Source organism: Salmo salar, chromosome ssa22, assembly GCF_905237065.1.
Source record: "Salmo salar chromosome ssa22, Ssal_v3.1, whole genome shotgun sequence".
In the NCBI taxonomy this organism is placed as follows: domain Eukaryota; kingdom Metazoa; phylum Chordata; class Actinopteri; order Salmoniformes; family Salmonidae; genus Salmo; species Salmo salar.
The window spans coordinates 45790008-45812659 of NC_059463.1; the positions used below are offsets into that span (position 1 = coordinate 45790008).

General features: G+C 44.5%; 1 protein-coding gene across 5 annotated transcripts in view; it reads right to left on the reverse strand.

Moving 5' to 3' along the window:
- The window catches only part of LOC106583586 (plexin-A1), a 371415-nt gene that overhangs the window by 136991 nt on the left and 211772 nt on the right, over positions 1-22652 (reverse strand). For 4 of the 5 annotated variants that reach the window (XM_014167946.2, XM_014167944.2, XM_014167947.2 and 1 more), the window contains exon 9: positions 16530-16644. In XM_014167946.2, the coding sequence (XP_014023421.1) occupies positions 16530-16644 (115 nt within the window). Of the gene's footprint in view, positions 1-8829; positions 9298-16529; positions 16645-22652 lie in introns of those variants that run through there. The other variant, XM_014167948.2, reaches the window with a different exon arrangement.

Below are 22652 nucleotides of genomic sequence, written 5' to 3' on the forward strand. Positions count from 1 at the left end.
ACAAACACCCACAGCTTGCTACAAAGTAAGCTTAAACACACCGCATGATTGGATTGGGCTAAACACAGACACGTGTGTGTGTGTGTGTGTGTGTGTGTGTGTGTGTGTGTGTGTGTGTGTGTGGTGTTTTTGGTGGAGTATATCCACGTTTCCTACCCCCGCTATATGGCAGGCTTAAGGGGCCTTCCTCAAGCCCACTTGTTTGTTTTACTCAACTGCTGCCTTGGGGCTTCACCGCCTAAGGCTAACCAGGGAGCAAGAAGAGGGGCATTGTGGGATATGAAGTCCACATACAGTACATGGATTCACTTGAGTGCATATGACAAATCTGAAAAGACCCTAGTCAAACAAAGCCGGTTACCAGGAATTTCAGGGTCAAGGCAAAACACCATTTAGTTGTAGCCTTTGAATGTACATGCAGTTGACTTTCTTTTGGTTTAAAACTACACATGCTTCATTAATAAGACATTCTAAACATTGCAATTCTTGCAGCACAAGACAAATGTCTAGTCTCACTCATAGACTGCCTTTTGCATTTTCATCCAATAGTTTGAAGCATGAAACAGATGACAGAAAGCTGTTATTTAAGGTCAAAGGTATTCAGAGATACCGTATATTCTCCTCTCACATAAATTTGTATTCCCTCTGATACTTCAGTTGATAGTTCCAATGTCTCGCCATGTCGGTGACGGAGGAAAAACAAGTGTCAGGTGGATAAGATCATCTGCACCTCACATATGAGAGCAAAACCCCTTTCAACACTAGCCGAGTGCATTTAATGAGATGACGATTAGAGAGCGTGTGTATATGTGAGTGAGCATGAGTGTGTCTTTTATATAAATAAATAAAAGACAGTTCTGAGGCAAGAATCTGACAGGATATTAATAAATAAAGCTTAAAAAACATTGTGCACATGTAATGAAGCGATTGTCTGGACGTGGTAGGTTTTTAAGACCAATCCAATCCATAATTAATTAGCTCTCTGATGTGGTGGAATACAGCTAAGAAGGATGGGGGATTGAAATAACATGTTAAATAATGAAATAAGAGAGTCAAAAAGCTTTGGGAACAGACTGACACCTACGTCATCAAAGTGGGGAGACTTGGGGACAATGTTAAGGGACACGAGGGAGCATGTGTTACGGGTTTGATACGGTGGAGTGTGTGTTAAGGGTTTGACACGGGGAGGCGTGCGTTATGGCTTTGACAAGGGGAAGCGTGCATTACGGCTTTGACAGAGGAAAAAGGAGGGTGACCCGGGGATGTTAGAATGTCACTGACTACCCCTAAAAACTATGTCCCATGACATCATACTGCATCTTATGTCAGCCATTGAGAATAATTATATTATAATATATTATGTCAGCCATTGAGAATTATTACATGAGAGTTAAATAAAGGTCAAATAAAAAAATTGCAAATGATAAAATTAAATAATAATAATATTATAAATAATATGTATTCATTTCACCTGTATTTAACCAGGTAGGCCTGTTGAGAACAAGTTCTCATTTACAACTGCGACCTGACCAAGATAAAGCAAAGCAGTGCGACAAAACAACAAAGAGTTACACATAAACAAACGTACAGTCAATAACACAATAGAAACATCTATGTACAGTGTGTGCAAATGTAGAAGAGTAAGGAAGTAAGGCAATAAATAGGCCATGGAGGTGAAATATTTACAATTTAGCATCAACACTGGAAAGACAGATGTGCAGATAATGATGTGCAAGTAGAGATACTGGAGTGCAAAAGAGCAAGAGGATAAGTAACAATACGGGGATGGGGTAGTTGGGTGGGCTATTTACAGATGGGCTGTGTACAGGTACAGTGATCGGTAAGCTGCTCTGACAGCTGATGCTTAAAGTTAGAGAGGGAGATATAAGACTCCAGCTTCAGAGATTGTTGCAATTCATTCCAGTCATTGGCAGCAGAGAAGTCGAAGGAAAGGCAGCCAAAGGAAGTGTTGGCTTTGGGGGTAACCAGTGAAATATACCTGCTGGAGCGCGTGCTACGGGTGGGTGTTGCTATGGTGACCAGTGAGCTGAGATAAGGCGGGGATTTACCTAGCAAAGACTTATAGATGACCTGGAGCCAGTGGGTTTGGCGACAAATATGTTAGTGTGTGCAAATGTAGAAGAGTAAGTAAGGCAATAAATAAGGCAATAAATAGGCCATGGAGGTGAGAGCATACAGGTCGCAGTGGTGGGTAATATATGGGGCTTTGGTGACAAAACGGATGGCACTGTGACAGACTACATCAAATTTGCTGAGTAGAGTGTTGAAGGCTATTTTGTAAATTACATTGCTGAAGTCCAGGATCGGTAGGATAGTCAGTATAACGAGGGTATGTTTGGCAGCATGAGTGAAGGAGGCTTTGTTGCGAAATAGGGAGCTGATTCTAGATTTAATTTTGGATTGGAGATGCTTAATGTGAGTCTGGAAGGAGAGTTTACAGTCTAGCCAGACACCTAGGTACTTATAGTTGTCCACATATTCTAAGTCAGAACCGTCCAGAGTAGTGATGCTAGTCGGGCGGGAAGGTACGGGCAGCAATCGGTTGAAGAGCATGCACTTAGTTTTACTTGCATTTAAAAGCAGTTGGAGGCTTCGGAAGGAGTGTTGTATGGCATTGAAGCTCGATTGGAGGTTTGTTAGCAGTGTCGAAAGAAGGGCTGGATGTATACAGAATGCTGTCGTCTGCGTAGAGGTGGATCAGAGAATCACCAGCAGCAAGAGCAACATCACTGATATATACAAAGAAAAGAGTCGGCCCGAGAATTGAACCCTGTGGCACTCCCATAGAGACTGCCAGAGGTCCGGACAACAGGCCCTCCAATTTGACACACTAAACTCTGTCTGAGAAGTAGTTGGTGAACAAGAAGAGGCAGTCATTTGAGAAGCCAAGGCTATTGAGTCTGCCGATAAGAATGCAACAATTGACAGAGTCAAAAGCCTTGGCCAGGTTGATGAAGACTGCTGCACAGTACTGTCTTTTATCGATGGCGGTGATGATATCGTTTAGGACCTTGAGCGTGGCTGAGGTGCACCCATGACCAGCTCAGAAACCAGATTCCACAGCGGAGAAGGAACAGTGGGATTCGAATTGGTCGGTGATCTGTTTGTTAACTTGGCTATCGAAGATTTTAAAAAGGCAGGGCAGGTTGGATATAGGTCTGTAACAGTTTGGGTCTAGAGTGTCTCCCCCTTTGAAGGGGGGGATGACCGCTTCAGATTTCCAATCTTTGGGGATCTCAGACGATACGAAAGAGAGGTTGAATAGGCTAGTAATAGGGGTTGCAACAATTTAGCCGGATCATTTTAAAAAGAGAGGGTCCAGATTGTCTAGCCCAGCTGATTTGTAGGGATCCAGATTTTGCAGCTCTTTCAGAACATCAGCTGTCTGAATTTGGATGAAGGAGAAGCAGGGGGGGGCTTGGGAAAGTTGCTGCAAGGGGGTGATGAGATGTTGGCCGGGGTAGGGGTAGCCAGGTGGAAAGCATGGCCAGCCGTCGAAAAACGCTTATTGAAATTATCGATTATCATAGTTTTATCAGTGGTGACAATGTTTCCTACCCTCAGTGCAGTGGACAGCTGGGAGGAGGTGCTCTAATTCTCCATGGACTTTACAGTGTTCCAAAACTGTTTGGAATTGGTGCTACAGCATGCAAATTTCTGTTTGAAAAAGCTAGCCTTAGCTTTCCTAACTGACTGAGTGTAAGAGCGTCTGCTAAATGACGTAAATGTAAATGTAAAAAGACAGGCTATATACAGTAGAGAGGCTATAAAAGTAGTGAGGCAACATACAGACACCGGTTAGTCAGGCTGATTGAGGTAGTATGCATATATGATGAACACAGAGTAGCAGTAGCATAAAACAGGGGTAGGCGGGTGGTGGGTGGGACACAATGCAGATAGCCCGGTTAGCCAATGTGCGGGAGCACTGGTTGGTCGGCCCAATTGAGGTAGTATGTACATGAATGTATAGTTAAAGTGACTCTGCATATATGATAAATAGAGAGTAGCAGCAGCGTAAAAAGAGGGGTTGGGGGGGGGCACACAATGCAAATAGTCCGGGTAGCCATTTGATTACCTGTTCAGAAGTCTAATGGCTTCGGGGTAAGAACTGTTGAGAAGCCTTTTTGTCCTAGACTTGGCACTCTGTTACCGCTTGCCATGTGGTAGTAGAGAGAACACTCTATGACTGGGGTGGCTGGGGTCTTTGACAATTTTTAGGGACTTCCTCTGACACCGCCTGGTGTAGAGGTCCTGGATGGCAGGCAGCTTAGCCCCAGTGATGTACTGGGCCGCACGCACTACCATCTGTAGTGCCTTGCAGTCAGAGGCCGAGCAGTTGCCGTACTAGGCAATGATGCAACCAGTCAGGATGCTCTCGATGTTGCAGCGGTAGATCCTTTTGAGGATCTCAGGACCCATGCCAAATCTTTTTTGTTTCCTGAGGGGGAATAGGCTTCGTCGTGCCCTCTTCACGACTGTCTTGGTGTGTTTGGACGATTCTAGTTTGTTGTTGATGTGGACACCAAGGAACTTAAAGCTCTCAACCTGCTCCACTACAGCCCCGTCGATGAGAATGGGGGCGTGCTCGGTCCTCTTTTTCCTGTAGTCCACAATAATCTCCTTAGTCTTGGTTACGTTGAGGGATAGGTTGTTATTCTGGCACCACCCGGCCAGGTCTCTGACTTCCTCCCTATAGGCTGTCTCGTTGTTGTCAGTGATCAGGCCTACCACCTCTGATGGTGTTGGAGTCGTGCCTAGCCATGCAGTCGTGGGTGAACAGGGAGTACAGGAGGGGACTGAGCACGCACCCCTGGGGAGTTCCAGTGTTGAGGATCAGCGTGGCAGATGTGTTGCTACCTACCCTCACCACCTGGGGGCGGCCCGTCAGGAAGTCCAGGATCAAGTTGCAGAGGGAGGTGTTTAGTCCCAGGATCCTTAGCTTAGTGATGAGCTTTGAGGGTACTATGGTGTTGAACTCTGAGCTGTAGTCAATGAATAGCATTCTCACGTAAGTGTTCCTTTTGTCCAGGTGGGAAAGGGCAGTGTGGAGTGCAATAGAGATTGCATCATCTGTGGATCTGTTTGGGCGGTATGCAAATTGGAGTGGGTCTAGGGTTTCTGGGATAATGGTGTTTATGTGAGCCATTACCAACCTTTCAAAGCACTTCATGGCTACAGATGTGAGTGCTACGGGTCTGTAGTCATTTAGGCAGGTTGCCTTTGTGTTCTTGGGCACAGGGACTATGGTGGGCTGCTTGAAACATGTTGGTATTACAGACTTAATCAGGGACATGTTGAAAATGTCAGTGAAGACACCTGCCAGTTGGTCAGCACATGCCCGGAGCACACGTCCTGGTAATCCGTCTGGCCCCGCAGCCTTGTGTATGTTGACCTGTTTAAAGGTCTACTCACGTCGGCTACGGAGAGCGTGATCACACAGTCGCCTAGAACAGCTCATGCTCTCATGTATGCCTCAGTGTTGCTTTCCTCGAAGCGAGAATAGAAGTGATTTAGCTCGTCTGGCAGGCTCGTGTCACTGGGCAGCTTGCGGCTGTGCTTCCCTTTGTAGTCTGTAATAGTTTGCAACCCTGTCACATAAGACGAGCGTCGGAGCCGGTGTAGCATGATTCAATCTTAGCCCTGTATTGACGCTGGGAATTGTATTGACAATGGGAATTGAGATTTAAAAAATTATAAAAAATATATACGAAATATATACGAAGCAAAAAATATATATACATGGGACGCGACAAGACAACAGACGTCTGACTGCTACGCCATCTTGGATATACATTGCATTCAGAAAGTATTCAGACCACTTCACTTTTTCCACATGTTGTTAGGTTACAGCCTTATTGTGAAATAGATTTTTCCCCTCATCAATCTACACACAATACAGCATAATGACAAAGCTATAACAGGTTTACATTTTTTGGGGAAAATGTAAAAATAAAAATAAAGTATTCAGACCCTTTACTCAGTACTTTGACAACATCAAGTCTTTGTGGGTATGACGTTACAAGCTTGGCACACCTGTATTTGGGGAGTTTATCCCATTCTTCTCTGCAGATCCTCTCAAGCTGTGTCAGGTTGGATGGGGAGCATTGCTGAACAGCTATTTTCAGAACTCTCCAAAAGTTGTTTGATCAGGTTCAAGTCCGGGCTCTGGCTGGGCCACTCAATGACATTTAGAGACTTGTCCCGAAGCCACTCCTGAGTTGTCTTGGCTGTGTGCTTAGGATCGTTGTCCTGTTGGAATGTGAACCTTCGCCCTAGTCTGAGGTCCTGAGCAGGTTTTTATCAAGGATCTCTCTGTACATTGCGCCGTGCATCTTTGCCTCGATCCTGACAAGTCTCCCAGTCCCTGCCGCTGAAAAACATCCCCACAGCATGATACTGCCACCACCACGCTTCAACGTAGGGATGGTGCCAGGTTTCCTCCAGACGTGACGCTTAGCATTCAGGCCAAAGAGTTCTATCTTGGTTTCATCAGACCATAGAATCTTGCTTCTCATGGTCTGAGAGTCTAGGTGCCTTTTGGTAAACTCCAAGTGGGCTGTCATGTGCCTTTTACTGAGGAGTGGCTTCTGTCTGGTCACTCTACCCTAAAGGCTTGATTGGTGGAGTTCTGCAGAGATGGTTGTCCTTCTGTAAGGTTCTCCCATCTCCACAGAGAAACTCCAGAGCTCGGTGACCATCGGGTTCTTCGTCACCTCCCTGACCAAGGCCCTTCTCACCCGATTGCTCAGTTTCGCTGCACGGCCAACTCTTGGGAAAGTCTTGGTGGATCCAAACTTCTTCAATTTAATAATAATGGAGGCCACTGTGTTATTGGGGACATTCCATGCTGCAGAAATGCTTTGGTACCCTTCCCCAGATCTGTGTTCGACAAAATCCTGTCTCAGGGCTTTATGGACAATTCCTTCGACCACATGGCTTGGTTTTTGCTCTGAATACTTATGTAAATATTGGGTCATTATGGGGTATTGTGTGTAGATTGCTGAGGATTTCATTTTATATAAATCCAGTTTACAATAAGGCTTGTAACGTAACAAAATATGGAAAAAGTGAAAGGCTCTGAATACTTTCCGAAGCAACTGTATACTATATTATGTCAGCCATTCAGAATGAGTTTATTATAAGAGGCTTCTCATCAGAGTTGTGATGGAATCATTTCAACATTGTGCACATGCAATCTTTGCGTTACATGTTAATACCAAGGTTAGGTATTGAGAATTACCATAACATACATATATTATTCAACAATGGGACAAATGTGGGGCCTTCTAAACTTTTCCAAGGAATCAAAGCTCTAAGGGCAACATTCTAAGGGGGTATTTAGAGGAGCATTAGCCCAGCAGGAAGCCTCATCTTTAACTCCAACTGATCCAGCATGATCTTCACAGGGCTCGCATCTAATATGAGAGAGATGCAAGAGCTTCCTGTCATCCAGATCGACTGCAGTGTGTGTGTGTGTTTGTGTCTCCTCTCTCTCGCTCTCCCTGTTATTTTTGTCAGATCTATTAGGTGGGACAGCGGAGGTATTCTCATTATGCTGCAAAAAGACGTGTCTTCGACGGGGAACAGACTGATCGTGGCAGAGGAGAAGAAAAGAGGAGAAAGAGAGAGAAACAACTTAATAAGCGAGCAACGTGCAGGAGTAGAGCTGAATGAAGGAGCGCGGAAAGGACTTTGAACCATGAAAGGGACTGAGGGTGTCTGCCCACTCCCCATTCCCACTTCCCGGAAATAGTGGAGCAGAGGGGGGGCAGAGAGAGGGGGAATGGTAGAGAAAGAGTAAGTGAGAGAGCAAGTGGCGCGAGAGAGCAAGGTAGGGGGAGGAGAGAGAGAGAGAGAGAGAGGGTGCGACAGCGAGAGAGATAAATGGCAGAGAATTGGAGAGAAAGAGAATGGTGAGAGAGAAGGAGAGATAGAGAAAAGGGGGAGACAGCAATCGCAAGAAAGGAGGGGAGATTTACACAGAGTGTACAAAACATTAGGAACACCTGCTCTTTCCATGACATAGAAAGCTATGATCCCTTATTGATGTCACTTGTTAAACCCACTTCAATCAGTGTAGATTAACAAGGCACACCTTTTAATTGAAATGTATTCCAGGTGATTACCTCATGAAGCTGGTTGAGAGAATGCCAAGCATGTGCAAAGCTGTCATCAAGGCAAAAGGAGGCTACTTTGAAGAATAAAATATATTTTGATTTGTTTAACACTTTTTTGGTAACCACATGATTCCATATGTGCTATTTCATAGTGTTGATGTCTTCACTATTATTCCACAATGTAGAAAATAGTAAAAATAAAGAAAACAAAGAGTAGGTGTGTCCAAACTTTTGACTGGTACTGTAAATGTTTTAAGGATTTTGTAAATCCATTTCATATCAGACGGCCCCACATGGGCTCACGACCCCTAGTTTGGGAACCACTGCTCTATGATGGCTAGGAAAGATATTATGCATGGCTGCGAAATGGTGGAAGTGATGGAATCAGTGTAGACAACTTTACAAAAAAGAACATTCTCCTAACCTGCACAAAACAGAGCCAGCTAGGGAACCTCACGAGACAGGACAGCAAACAGCACTCCTCTCTCTCTGCCTACCAGTATCCTTCAGTCTATTTATCACCCTCTCTCAATCTCTGCCTCTCCATCACGTTCAGTCTTTAAATACCTCTCTCTCTACCATCCCCCTCTTCTTTAGCCTCCCTCTACCTATACACATCTCCCTCTACCAAAAGTATGTCTCTTCAGTCTCTCTCTCATCTGTACTCTGCCTGTACTTCTCATCAATATCACCCACTATCTCAATCTCTCCCTCTCTCATTTCAAATCTGCCTTTGCCCTTTTCTCCATCTACCTCTCCTCCAGTCTCTCCCTCTGTGACTGTGCATCCTACCTTATTTTCTTCCATGTACCTCTCCATCTCCTCCAGTCTCTCTGACTGGAAGGATACAATATTCATCTGTGGTCTCCATTAAGGCAGGCAGGCTAGAGACTCAGAGGGTCTGTGGAAATCAACATTTAATACACCCTGAATAATTAAACCACAGCAATCTACTGTGACTAAACACACAGTCAGGGACTTGTGTGTGGGTGGGTGTGTGCAGTTTGTGCATGTGAACAAAAGAGAATGGCTCTCAATTAAGTCTGTAAGTGGTTAAGGAATTTATTTCAACAGTCCTCATTGGCTGCAAAAAGAGGTGGGTGTGACTTTTATGGAGGACTAGCTGATCAACGTCGAGGATGCAGTATTCACAATGTCACTGTGGAAAAAACAAAGTGGTGAATTGTGCTTAGACCTTGGTTTGGGGTCGAAACATGTCATGGCAAACATCTGCTGTCGTTACATTACATTTCTCCCCTACTCAAAATCATAAAAAATGTTTACACTTGATTACAGTAAAGAAAATAAATGTTAGCAAAGAAATATTAGCATACTGTTTGCTGTCTAAGACTCATCCTGGACCAGGGCCTGCTTTGAGGAGCCTTGCTTCCACTACCTTCTGTTTGTGCCATTGAAGCTGCTTGCCAGGTACTGCAGCAACCTCCACTTTGAAGTAAAAGCATAAGTAGCTCTTGAATGAGTTATCTACTTAGAAGCCACTCGCTTTATCGTGATAACAAAAATAAAAAAAACAGGAAAGGGACAAAGAAAAGAAACGCATGAGTGTTCTGGCTAAAAATAGATGAGTACGGGCAACTATACGTTCTGAGGAGAGGAGAGTTGTTCTGCTCATCATTCAGGGACCAGATCCAAAGCTCACTCCTCTCTTTTCTTTTCTTTCACTCCTTTCTTCTCGGAAAGGAGCAACATACCACAACATGAGTGTGTGGGAACGTTATTGAGGAACTGTGTGACAGTGTAGAGGCTGTGAATTCCATTTGTTATATAGCGCTGCATGTACATACTGCACCATTGGTGTCAGCAGTCAGTACTGGATGTGACTTACTGATCTTCTTATTACCAATTAAACAAATTGGAATGGAAAAGAGAGGGAAGGAGAGAGAGGGTGGAAGGGAAGAGAGGAGTGTGGGGGGGGACAAGATGAGCAACCAATACTTCGACGATAGTGTTTAAAGTGAAGGAAATCGGATTATGAAGTGGAAACAAGTCTCCATTCATATATTTCTGGAAGGGATGGAATGTTATTAGGAGCTAGTGTTATCGGCGAGTCATGTGATTGTCGCCCGTGGTGCTGAGTGGAGGGTTAACAAGGAGGAGCCGGTCTGTAACGGTCGACTTACGGTCCATCTGGACGCCCGCAGCTACTTCACCCATCGTCTCCGTTTCCTCCCTCCCTCAACCCATGCCTCCTTCCTTCTCTAAATCCTGCGAGAACATTTTTTTAAATAAATTGTCACTCAATGTAATCTGCGGCTTATTGCCAGGTTCTCTAAACTTCCCTCTGTGTCTCTCCTTCCTTTCTCCCATCTCCCTTTCCTCTATTAAGGCCAATCTGACCATTTCCCTCTATCACATGGGGCGTATGTGTGTTTGTGTGTATGTATATATTTGTGTGTGTGTAGGGGCAGATACCAGAGAGAGGTACTGAAGTGGGTGGAGGAGAAGAGTGATGTTCTCGCTCTCTTCTTTCTGTTCTATCTTCTCTCCCTCTCGGAAAGGTTTATATTTTATTAAATATGGCCCGTGCTTGTCTCCTTCTCCCACTGAAAGGCAAAGAAATGTGGGGGAGGGAGGGATGAAGGGAGGGAGGGGGAGGGGGAAAAAGAAAGACAGGAAAAGGGAGAAGAGAAAGGGAGAGAGGTTGAAATTGAGATGTACACTGAATATACAAAACACTATGTTCTTTCCATGACAGACTGACCAGGTGAAAGCCATTATCCCTTATTGACGTGACTTGTTAAATCCACTTCAAATCAGTGTAGATGAAGGGGATGAGACAGGTAATTTATTTTTATTTTTAAGCCATGAGACAATTGAGACATGGATTGTGCCATTCAGAGGGTGAATGGGCAAGACAAAAGATTTAAGTGCCTTTGAACAGGGTATGGTAGTAGGTGCCAGAGGCATTGGATTGTGTCTAGAACTGCAACGCTGCTGGGTTTTTCAAGCTCAACAGATTCCCGTGTGTATAAAGAATGGTCCACCCGCCAAAGGACATTCAGGCAATTTGACACAACTGTGGGAAAAGTTGGAGTCCACATGGGCCAGCATCCCTGTGGAACGCTTTCGACACGTTGTAGAGTCCATGCCCCGATGAATTGAGGCTGTTCTGAGGCTATTCTGGGAGGGGGTGAAAGTCAATATTAGGAAGGTGTTCGGTATATTCAGTGTATATATAAATAGAGAACGAGAAAGTAAGGAGTGACAATCGAAAGGGGAAGAAAGAAAGAGGATGTGAAGGAATGAAAGAGGTGGAGAAAGGAAGACATCTCAGGGTAAGAAGGTATGGAGAGAAGAGAGAGGTGGCAGGGCAAGGCTTCGCACTGCTTTCTGTGGTGTCGCTTTGATCTATGGTCTAATTAGCAGCGAGGAGATACATTCTATCTGGCAATCATTGTTTTATTATGGCTGAATCAAAAAGCAGCTCTAATGATTATAAATGAGAGAGCGGTGACAGACTCACTGAGAGAACTGTCCAGTCTGGCCTGAGAAAATGGACGAGAGAGAGAGAGAGGAGAGGAAAAGGAAGAGAAAGGATGATGGAAGGAAAGAATAAGAGGAGAGGCGAGTAACAGGGAGGTAGAATAAGATAAATTAGTGGGAAGAGACAGAAGGAGAGAAAAGAATGGGATGAGAATTGGAAGAAAAGTGAAGGGAAAGATAAAAAGGAGGGGATAGATGATGGTTGAGGAAGTGAAATGAGAGAAAATAGATATTCCTGAGCAATAGACACTAAGGGGAGCTAGACAGGGGATAGAGGGAGGGGATATTACTCCATCCCCCTCTGGATCTTCTGTCTTGGTTGTGCTTTGCTCAGATAAGACCCAGAGACGGCACACGAACGCGCTTTCATTACATCTCTCCCTCCCCCTCTCTCCTTTTCCACAGACCTCTCCCTTCCTCCACATCTCTCTCTCTCTCCCCCATCTTTCACTGACTGCGTCCCTCTTTCTCCCTCACTTCCTCTGCCTCCATGCACAGACCTCCCCCATCCCTCCTTCCCCTCCAAGCACCCAGACCTCTCCCTTCCTCCACATCTCTCCCTCTCTCCCCATCTCTCACTGCCTGCCTGCCTGCCTCCTTCTCCCTCCCTCCCTCCCTCCCTCTCTCTCTCTCTCTCTCTGCCTTCATGCACAGACCTCCCCCTCCCTCCCTCCAAGCACACAGACCTCTTCCTCCCCATATCCCCCTCTCCCTCTTCATCCCCACAGGCCTTTCCTGTTAATCAGGCCTTTCCCCCTCAGTTCCTCTCAACCACAAACATAACATACTAGAGTAGCCAGCACACCCCATGTCTTACAGATGGGAGAGCTAATCCGCATCATTTACTCTCCGAGCCGTGAAGGTAAGTCCATGTTGCTCCTTGGCCAGAGAGCCAGAGTCCGGGCTAGCACTGCTATGGTACCGCTACATAGCTAACGCTAGGCTATTCCGCTAATGTAGTAGCCGTCCCTGTGGCTCAGTTGGTAGAGCATGGTGTGTGCAACGCCAGGGTTGTGGGGTTCGATTCCCACGGGGGGCCAGTACAAAAATGCATGAAATGAAATGTATGCATTCACTACTGTAAGTCGCTCTGGATAAGAGCGTCTGCTAAATGACTAAAATGTAAATGTAATGTTATACACCGTTACAGTTGGAGGAAAGATAAGACTGAGGTTTTGTGTGTAATTGAATTGAGGTTGACCATTAGATGTGTCTGTAAATAAGAAGGCTGTCCAACCTGCATAGGCTGTAATCCTGTCTAGAGATTAGGTGTAACGGTCGAAAAGGGAAGCTCAGAGCTGGACTGTAAACAGACAGGGGTGTGTGTGTGTGTGTGTGTGTGTGTGTGTGTCTTTTTCAGGCTGAATCAGATGGATTATGTTTAATAGTAAAGCATCACTGTCAGTCAATTGGTTGGACAGTGGATATGCATTCATAAATATCTGATAATAAGTCTACGTATAAGATAAGTGTTTAGAGAGACAGGGTGTGTGTGTGTGTAAGAGATGACTGTATAGTGTATACAGGACTATGATGGGAGAGGGGAAGAAAAAGGAACCCGCTGTGCAAGAGTGTGTATGGTATGTGTAGGGGGAGGGAGTGGGCTCCAGTGTTTGAGCGTGTGTTTTTGCATGAGTGTGCATCTATGTTTGTGTGTATGTGACAAACATTGGCGGTCCCACTTGGTATTCCACTGTACGAGTGGCCGTGAAGGCGGGAGATGCGTGATTGATATGAACTGTTATGCTAATGTTGCATTTGGATATGTCGAACAACACTACATTTACATATCCATTCATTCAGCCTTCCTATGGACAGGAAACGGAAACACTGCCTGGCGCTATGTATACAGACAGCGTTGCCAATAGCTCCCAGTCAGCCATAAACAAATGGAGCTCAGCAGCAAGGATGAGAATGCATAAGAGTGTGTGTGTGTGTTTGTGTGGACATGTTTAACTACACTTCTAGTAAAAAAACAAAAATTGGACTAACTGGGGACATTTTGTTAGTCCTCAAAAGGTAAAATGCTATTTCTAGGGGGTTTAAGATTACAATTAGTATTCAGGTTAGAATTAGGTTAAGGTGGCCTCCCGAGTGGCAGGGGTCTAAGGCACTGCATTGCAGTACTAGAGGCGTCACTACAGATCAGGGTTCGATCCCGGGCTGTGTCGCAGTCGGGAGACCAATGAGGTGGCGAACAATTGACCCAGCGTCATCCGGGTTAGGGGACTGTTTGGCCGGCCGGGATGTCCTTGCCAAATCGCTCTTTAGCGACTCCTGTGGCGGGCCGGGCACATGCATGCTCATCACCAGTTGGACGGTGTTTCTTCCGACACATTGGTGTGGCTGCCTTCAGGGGTTATGCGAGCAGTGTGTCAAGAAGCAGTGTGGCTTGGCAGGATTTTGTTCAGAGGACGCATGGCTCTCGACCATCAACTCTCCCTAGTCCGTACTGGAGTTGCAGCGATGGGACAAGACTAACTACCAATTGGATATCAGGAAATTGGGGAGAAAAATGGGATACAAAAAAAAAAGTTGCCCCCCAAAACGTAAACTCCTCCTCTGGACATATCTCAGCATCATTACAATGTATAGCAATCAGCTTCTTCCAACACTTCAAAGTGTAAACTGTTGGGACCCTGCCTTCAGCGGTCCTACAAACTTACTCACCTTTGACGTTTTCAAAAGGAAAGGTCAACTCAGGAGGTTGACCAAAATCAGGATCACAAAATCGGTGAAAAAAAAATAATAAAAAAAATAAATATAATCTTTACTTAACATTTGGGTTAGGAGCTAGGTTTAGGGTTAAGGTTAGGGTACGGGTTAGGGAAAATAGGATTTTGAATGGGGCTGAATTGTGTGTCTCCACAAGGTTATTTGTACACTAACACAAGGTTAGTGTACAGGCGTGCTTGTGTAGCGGGTTTACATCAACCAAGTCTTAATGAATTTACAAGACTTTAGCTCAGCGAATTAACACGGTCTTCTACAACAAATATGACTCGTTTCAAGAAGCTAGGCATATGTCGCACGTCACTACTTCAAAGGAATCGTTTTAATTTTATTTCATTTTTATATCAACATGTGTTTTTTGGCAGAAATGCCTTCTGGAATGTGAACTTTCATGTGCCTTAATAACACACTTGTATGCCCCCTGTAAATATGAATAAAATTGTTAAATTACGAGCCTAGCTGGTTTAGTTACGGAAAAAGTCAGGAACATTCCCGCAAGCCATGATTGGCTGAGATAATAGTTGGGCTAGACATGCCGTGAGATGAGTTTGAATTGGTATGCCATGTAGCATGCTTCTGTCTAGAACATGAGCTCTCAGTATGTATAGAAAATCCTTTCTATTGCGGCTTTTTTGAACGATATGAAGAACTGAAAAAGTTTTGCTACTGCTCTCAACATTGCGGCCCTGAAGTTATCAGGCGTTATCGACAAATATTGGTGGAAAAAAGTTGTGATGGACTACTTTCTGGAAGACAATCGTGCCATGCCGACCCTCTGGGACTCTGAAAATGAATCAGATGATCAGGAAATCCTTGATTTAGGTAAAAACATTTTCAATGAACCAGACATTGTAGTCTTCTGATTACAGTGATGGGGAAGAAACACAGATCAACAGTGTTATTGTCACGGAAGAAGTTCAGAGTTTTGAAATCAGTGGAATGTCTGGTGGAAGCAGAGAGATGATTGCCAAACATGGAGAGAGTCAAAAAGAGAACAGGAGGCTGTTGTATAAAATACCTGTCTCTGGATTACATATTTAAACTAAGGGCAACCATGGCGTCCATGACAGAAGGAGAAGCGTTCATCCATGTATACGGGTAAGAGTCCGGCTCCATTTTCAGATATTATACATTTCTATTTTTTTCAGAAAGTTGTTTTCATTGCAAGATAAAGCGTACTGTTAGCTAGCTAGCTAACTTTGGCTGGTTGGCTCAGTAGCTAATGTTACGTGTATGATCTGTGTAGTAATATTATTTGTATCTCAGAAAGCCTTTTGCATTGCTAGTTATAGCCTAATGTTAGCTAGCTAGCTAACATTGAACCTAGTTGGTTAGCTTTAGCTACCTGCAGATTCATGCATGGTGCATGGTAGTATGAGTTGGGATTATGGTTCATTGTTTAGCTAGCTAGCTATATGTCTAAACAAAAGACTCCACTATGCAAGTAACCATTTCACTGTACTGTTTAAACCTTCTGTATCCTGTGCATGTGATAAATAGACATTGATTTTATTTGATACAGTGTGTGTTTACCAGAGACGGTAATGTGAAGAACAACATGACCTGCACCAAAGTTAGATTAGGATATAGGCCAAGGATTTTTACTGCAGCTTTTTGCTACTACTTTCACCACTTTTAGTCTTGAAATCTTTGGTTAATTACTACATCACCTTATTCACTCTGTTCGGGCCTCACATGTGAGGCCAGAACACATGTGAAACTTTAAAGCGGGGTGAGGATTAAGAGGGTGTGAACGATGCTGAATGTGTGTAGACAAAGAAGAGCTCTCCAGTAGGTGCACCAAACATTCACAGGCCATTTTCTCAAAAGTGGGGTGACAAGTTTATCAACTTTCAAAGCAGAATTACTTTCCCATTGTTCCTCAACTGCAGTGGGGGGGAGGCTTAAGAGGGTGTGGACAATGCTGATATACAATTTTCTAGCTCTGAGTTTCTACTTCTATCCAATGCAAAAAAAACACAATTTCAAATTTTGCTACGAAGGACTGAATCCAGGTAGTGGGTCACTAATGTGGGTTTAACATCCCCTAGTTACACATCCCCTACTCCTTAAGTCATGTAGGAGAAAAAAAAACTATGTTGGAATCGGGGTATGTGTATGTGAAGGAGGGACAGGAAATCGAGTGACACTCACCTCGGACACGTTGACGCGGCCCTCCTGGAAGGAGCAGTCGTTGGCGTTCTGGGTGCAGATGTGACGGTACTTACACCAGTGGCACGGGAAGGAACCGTTCACACACGACAGGCACCTGGGGGAGGACGGGTGGACAGAGAGCGTTAGGGGACACAGAAAACACTGGATGGGAAGTATCAACCCATATGGGCTGGGCACATGCAGCGTCAGAATGAAACAAACAAACAAACAATTAAATAAAATGCATCTCTCTTGCTGCGACCCTCTTAACCTCCCTCTAGCCATACTCTACCTGTCTTCTTGTTCAGTCTCTCACTTATCTTGATATTTACTTCTCTTTACTGTTATCCCCTCTCTGTACACATTTAGTATCCCTCTTTCTTAATCTCTTCCTCATCTCCCCCTCTCTATACTGTTCTATAGCCTCGCCGTATCAAGTTACCCTCTCTCCCTAAATGTTTTATCTTTACCTGTCTGTTTCCTCCCTAGTTCTCTCCCCCGTTGACAGTCTTCACCTCCACCTTTCTCTATCCATCCCCCACCTTTCTCTATCCATCCCCCAGTGTTTAATTCTCCCCATGGCTTTTAAACCTTCCCTCACCTTTTGTCTAAAGCCCCTTTCATCCTCCAGCTAAGAGCCATCGCTATTTAAATGCACCTGCTATAGCCCCGGTGCCCAGGGGAGGAGAGGGATGAACAGAGAGAAATAAAAGAGAGAAAATAGATCAATAGCAGGTGGGTCTCCCTGAGTGAGAGGGGGAAACGCCAGATATTGTGGGGGAGATGGAGAAAAGGGGGAGAGAAAGGGAGAGATATGAAAGAGAAAGACGGGTGGGGTGTAGCCAAGGGCCCTGTCTAGATGCCTCGTGGGACCGAGGTATCGACGGGGAGTCTGGGCTGGTATGTGTGTGCTCATGCAGTGGTGTGTGTAGGTGGGAATGGAGACATCTGACAGCTTCTTGTGTCTGGTTTACTGATGTGAGACACTGGTGCTTCATCGCCACCAGAAATAGGGATTGAACTCTCTGCTCTACAAAGCTAATGATTTCCTCACAAAAAAAATAAGAGTAAACATGTTAGTTACTTACTTATCTATCTTTTCTACTGTATTGAAAAGGCCAGCCAATTGTTGTCAGTCAACAAACTTCATTAAATCATCAACTGTCAACTTAAAAAAAATACATGAAATGTATCAAAAGCAGACAAACAATCTAAAACCAGACTGAAATTCTCTCCTGGTTAAAATTCTCATTTTCAATATGATCTGCATGGACCTAACGGATCTAGCTCAATCAATACCCGTACAAACACAACATGCACCAAAGTATGCTTCCCCGTTTAAAACGTCATTTCTGATTCTACGGCCGGCATGAGTAACAGCGTTTTATCTCACAGAGCCCTTAAAGTCGGATGTGATCTGAATCCATCAAACAAGACGCAGATTCATTTAGATCAATTAGGACGCTCGTTTGTTAAGTGTGTTCTCAAAGCGGTTGTTTCCAGCAGCCCCCCTCTTTGTAAGGATCAGAGGCCCAGGCTTTAATTCAATCCCACCGCGCCTTTAATTGACAAATTTAGCATTGTGCTGAGAGAGCCTGTCCATTAAGAATGAGCAATGGGCGGCTAAGGAAATCACAAGCCTCTTAATCTGACATGAGTGCAGTAGGGTGATTCATCAATGTAGAAAAAAAAGGGAGGAGGCTTGATTAGGCCAGGTCAAACTAAGCTATCTAGCCAAATGGTTTGCTTGCTTCTATGTTAGCATTTCTGTAAGGAAATAACAGGCCTCTTATTCCAGCATCAAAACAGGAGAGTGATTCATCAATGTAGAAACAAATGGGAGGAGGGTTTATAAAATTTTATTTCACCTTTAATTAACCAGGTAAGCTAGTTGAGAACAATTTCTAACTTACAACTGCGACCTGGCCAAGATAAAGCAAAGCAGTGCACCACAAACAACAACACAGAGTTACACATGGAATAAACAAGCGTACAGTCAATAACACAATAGAAAAAAGAGTATATACAGTGTGTGCAAATGGCGTGAGGAGGTAGGCAATAAATATGCAATAGAAGCGAAATAATTACAATTTAGCAGATTAACACTGGAGTGATAAATGAGCAGATGATGATGTGCAAGTAGAGATACTGGTGTGCAAAAGAGCAGAAAAGTAAATAAAAACAATATGGGGATGAGGTAGGTAGATTGGGTGGGCTATTTACAGATGGACTATGTACAGCTGCAGCGATCGGTTAGCTGCTCAGATAGCTGATGTTTAACCTGTTGGGGATAGGGGGCAGTATTTGCACGGCCGGATAAAAAACGTACCCGATTTAATCTGGTTACTACTCCTGCCCAGTAACTAGAATATGCATATAATTGTTTGATTTGGATAGAAAACACCCTAAAGTTTCTAAAACTGTTTGAATGGTGTCTGTGAGTATAACAGAACTCATTTGGCAGGCCAAAACCTGAGAAGATTCCAAACAGGAAGCGCTCTCTCTGACCATTTCATGGCCTTCTTGATCATCTCTAACCAAAACAGGGGATCTCTGGCATAACGTGACATTTTCTAACGCTCCCATAGGCTCTCAGAAGGCGCCAGAAAGATGAATGGTGGCTTTGCAGGCCATGGCTGAAAAACATTAGCGCATTTTGATAGTGGTCGATCTGAGGACAATGAGACTGGAGGCACGTGCACGAGCCGACACCATGTTTACTTTCTCTCTCTTTGAACGAAAACGACTCCCGGTCGGAATATTATCGCTTTTTTATGAGAAAAATAGCATAACAGCGGTTGACATGCTTCGAAGTACGGTAATGGAATATTTAGAATTTTTTTGTCACGAAACGCGTCGGGCGCGTCACCCTTCTTTACCCTTTGGATAGTGTCTTGAACGCACGAACAAAACGCCGCTATTTGGATATAACTATGGATTATTTGGGACCAAACCAACATTTGTTATTGAAGTAGAAGTCCTGGGAGTGCATTCTGATGAAGAACAGCAAAGGTAATCAAACCTTTCTAATAGTAAATCGGAGTTTGGTGAGTACCACACTTGGTGGGTGTCAAAATAGCTAGCCTGTGATGGCCGGGCTATCTACTCAGAATATTGCAAAATGTGCTTTCACCGAAAAGCTATTTTAAAATCGGACATAGCGAGTGCATAAAGGAGTTCTGTAGCTATAATTCTTAAAATAATTGTTATGTTTTTTGTGAACGTTTATCATGAGTAATTTAGTAAATTCACCGGAAGTGTTCGGTGGGAATGCTAGTCACATGCTAATGTAAAAAGCTGGTTTTTGATATAAATATGAACTTGATTGAACAAAACATGCATGTATTGTATAACATAATGTCCTAGGATTGTCATCTGATGAAGATCATCAAAGGTTAGTGCTGCATTTAGCTGTGGTTTGGGTTTATGTGACATTAAATGCTAGCTTGAAAAATGGGTGTCTGATTATTTCTGGCTGGGTACTCTGCTGACATAATCTAATGTTTTGCTTTCGTTGTAAAGTCTATTTGAAATCGGACAGTGTGGTTAGATTAACGAGAGTCTTGTCTTTAAAATGGTGTAAAATAGTCATATGTTTGAGAAATTGAAGTAATAGCATTTCTAAGGTATTTGAATATCGCGCCACGGGATTACACTGGCTGTTGAGTAGGTGGGACATATAAGTCATCAGCTTCAGCGAATTTTGCAATTCGTTCCAGTCACTGGCAGCAGAGGACTAGAAGGAAAGCGGCCAGGTGTTTGCTTTGGGGATGACCAGTGAGATATACCTGCTGGAGCGCGTGCTACGGGTCGGTGTTGTTATCTTGACCAGTGAGCTGAGATAAGACGGAGCTTTACCTAGCATAGCCAGTGGGTCTGCCAGGGGGTCTGGCGACGAATATGTAGCGAGGGCCAGCCGACAAGAGCATACAGGTCGCAGTGGTGGCTGGTATAAGGCGCTTTGGTAACAAAACAGATGGCACTGTGATAGGCTACATCCAATTTGCTGAGTAAAGTATTGGAAGCTATTTTGTAAATGACATCGCCGAAGTCGAAGATCGGTAGGATAGTCAGTTTTACTAGGGTAAGTTTGGCGGCGTGAGTGAAGGAGGCTTTGTTGCGAAATAGAAAGCCGATACTAGATTTGATTTTGGATTGGAGATGTTTGATATGAGTCTGGAAGGAGAGTTAACAGTCTAGCCTGACAACTAGGTATTTGTAGTTGTCCACGTATTCTAGTCCAGAACCGTCCAGAGTAGTGATGCTAGTCGGGCGGGCGGGTGCGGGCAGCGAACGGTTGAAAAGCATGCATTTGGTTTTGCTAGCATTTAAGAGCAGTTGGAGGCCACATAAGGAGTGTTGTATGGCATTGATGCTCGTTTGGAGGTGAGTTACCACAGTGTCCAAAGAAGGGCCAGATGTATACAGAATGGTGTCGTCTGCGTAGAGGTGAATAAGGGAATCACCCGCAGCAAAAGCGACGTCATTGATATATACAGAGAAAAGAGTCGGCCTGAGAATTGAACCCTGTGTCACCCCCATAGAGACTGCGAGAGGTCCGGACAACAGGCCCTCCGATTTGACACACTGAACTCTGTCTGCGAAGTAGTTGGTGAACCAGGCGAGGCAGTCATTTGAGAAACCAAGGCTATTGAGTCTGCCGATAAGAATACGGTGATTGACAGAGTCGAAAGCCTTGGCCAGGTCGATGAAGACGGCTGCACAGTATTGTCTTTTATCGATGACGGTTATGATATCATTTAGTGCCTTGAGCATGGCTGAGGTGCACCCGTGACCAGCTCGGAAACCGGATTGCACAGCAGAGAAGGTACGGTGGGATTCGAAATGGTCAGTGATCTGTTTATTAACTTGGCTTTCGAAGACTTTAGAGAGGCAGAGCAGGATGGATATAGGTCTATAACAGTTTGGGTCTAGAGTATCACCCCCTTTGAAGAGGGGGATGACCGTGGCAGCTTTCCAATCTTTAGGGATCTCGGACGATACGAAAGAGGTTGAACAGGCTGGTAATAGGGGTTGCAACAATGGCGGTGGATAGTATTAGAAATAGAAGGTCCAGATTGTCTAGCCCAGCTGATTTGTACGGGTCCAGGTTTTGCAGCTCTTTCAGAACATTTGCAATCTGGATTTGGGTGAAGGAGTAGCTGGGGAGGCTCGGGCAAGTAGCTGCGGGGGGGGATGGAGCTGTTGACTTTGGCTGGGGTAGCCAGGAGGAAAGCATGGCCAGCCGTAGAGCAATGCTTATTGAAATTTTCGATTATCATGGATTTATCGGTGGTGACTGTGTTACCTAGCCTCAGAGCAGTGGGCAGCTGGGAGGAGGTGCTCTTGTTCTCCATGGACTTTACAGTGTCCCAAAACTTTTTGGAGCTACAGGATGCAAATTTCTGTTTGAAAAAGCTAGCCTTTGCTTTCCTGACTGACTGCGTGTATTGGTTCCTGACTTCCCTGAACAGTTGCATATCGCGGGAACTATTCAATGCTATTTTAGTCCACCACAGGATGTTTTTGTGCTGGTCAAGGGCAGTCAGGTCTGGAGTGAACCAAGGCCTATATCTGTTCTTAGTTCTACATGTTTTTTAAAGTGGCATACTTATTTAAGATGGTGAGGAAATTACTTTTAAAGAACGACCAGGCATCCTTGACTGACGGGATGAAGTCAATATCCTTCCAGGATACGCGGGCCAGGTCGATTAGAAAGGGCTGCTCGCTTAAGTGTTTTAGGGAGCATTTGACAGTGATGAGGGGTGGTCGTTTGACCACGGACCCATAGCGGATGCAGGCAATGAGGCAGTGATCGCTGAGATCCTGATTGAAAACAGCAGAGGTGTATTTGGAGGGCAAGTTGGTCAGGATAATATCTATGAGGGTGCCCATGTTTACGGATTTAGGGTTGTACCTGGTGGGTTCCTTGATGATTTGTGTGAGATTGAGGGTATCTAGCTTAGCTTGTAGGACTACCGGGGTGTTAAGCATATCCCAGTTTAGGTCACCTAACAGTACAAACTCTGAAGATAGATGATGGGCAATGAATTCACATATGGTGTCCAGGGCACATCTGGGAGCTGAGGGGGGTCTATAACAGGCGGCAACGGTGAGAGACTT